The 914-nt window shown below is 47.2% G+C and overlaps 1 protein-coding gene across 1 annotated transcript in view; it reads right to left on the bottom strand.

Moving 5' to 3' along the window:
• LOC137890260 (melanopsin-A-like) overlaps positions 1–371 on the bottom strand; it is a 20,643-nt gene extending 20,272 nt beyond the window's left edge. The window contains exon 1 of the mRNA XM_068734423.1: positions 171–371. Coding sequence (XP_068590524.1) covers positions 171–371 — 201 coding nt within the window. The remainder of the gene's footprint in view (positions 1–170) is intronic.
• Positions 372–914: the final 543 nt, after the last annotated feature.

The raw sequence follows: 914 nt of genomic DNA on the forward strand, positions 1-914 counted from the left end.
AATATCACTGATTACTCAATTCAGCCCAGTTTAAATGTCCATTGAAGATGTTCTCTCAGAAGAGACCCGCTCATGACATGATGAATTAAATGCATGCATGAACTAAAGACTTTTGAGCAGTGTATTGCCTTCATATTAAATATTAAAGTGGTTTCTATGGAGTTACTGACCGTTGGGGCGGCCGAGGCGCGAAGCTGGAGCTCCGCGAGTCGCGACGCGTCCATTGCGGAGCCGTTGCCTCTCAGCGCGGATGCCGCAGACAGCGCCAGGGTGTCGGTGGTGCGCGCCGTGCAGTTCGGCTCGTGGTCGCCGCACCAGATGATGCTCTGCCGCGTGGGCAGCAGCAGCAGCTCGCTCTTCCCGCCGTTCATCCTCCCACGCCTCCTCTCCCTCGCCCCTCCTCTGTCTGACAGAGAGAGAGAGAGAGAGAGAGAGAGAGAGAGAGAGAGAGAGAGAGAGAGAGAGAGAGAGAGAGAGAGAGAGAGAGAGAGAGATGACTGACAGGTGACCGGATGTGCAGCAGGTGGACTTAAAAGGTGCATTGATTAGATCCACATTAAATCTATTGAACATGTCACTAACTGACCCTTGAGACATCTCACCACATTTCTACAGCTTGGATTACATCATGCATTATATTGTGCATTAGGTTAATGCAATATATAAAGTAATTAAAACGAGCTCCACCATAACCAGCTGCAACATTAAAGTGATGAACACATTAATGCATGAATAATCATGACCCAATGATATAACCCAGGGGTCTTCAACGCTTGGTGAAGGTGGAGCTCGTGTTTGTGGTTCCTCGTCTTTCTCACTTCCTGTCGTCGTTTTACTGTTGCTCTCTAATAAAAGGCTGAAAGAATAGTTAGAAAACATTATTGTTTCATAATTAATCAGTACAATCATCAGTA

Source organism: Cebidichthys violaceus, unplaced genomic scaffold (genome assembly GCF_023349555.1).
Source record: "Cebidichthys violaceus isolate CVI_PGR_0920_01 unplaced genomic scaffold, fCebVio1.0.p SCAF_64, whole genome shotgun sequence".
Classification (NCBI taxonomy): Eukaryota; Metazoa; Chordata; class Actinopteri; order Perciformes; family Stichaeidae; genus Cebidichthys; species Cebidichthys violaceus.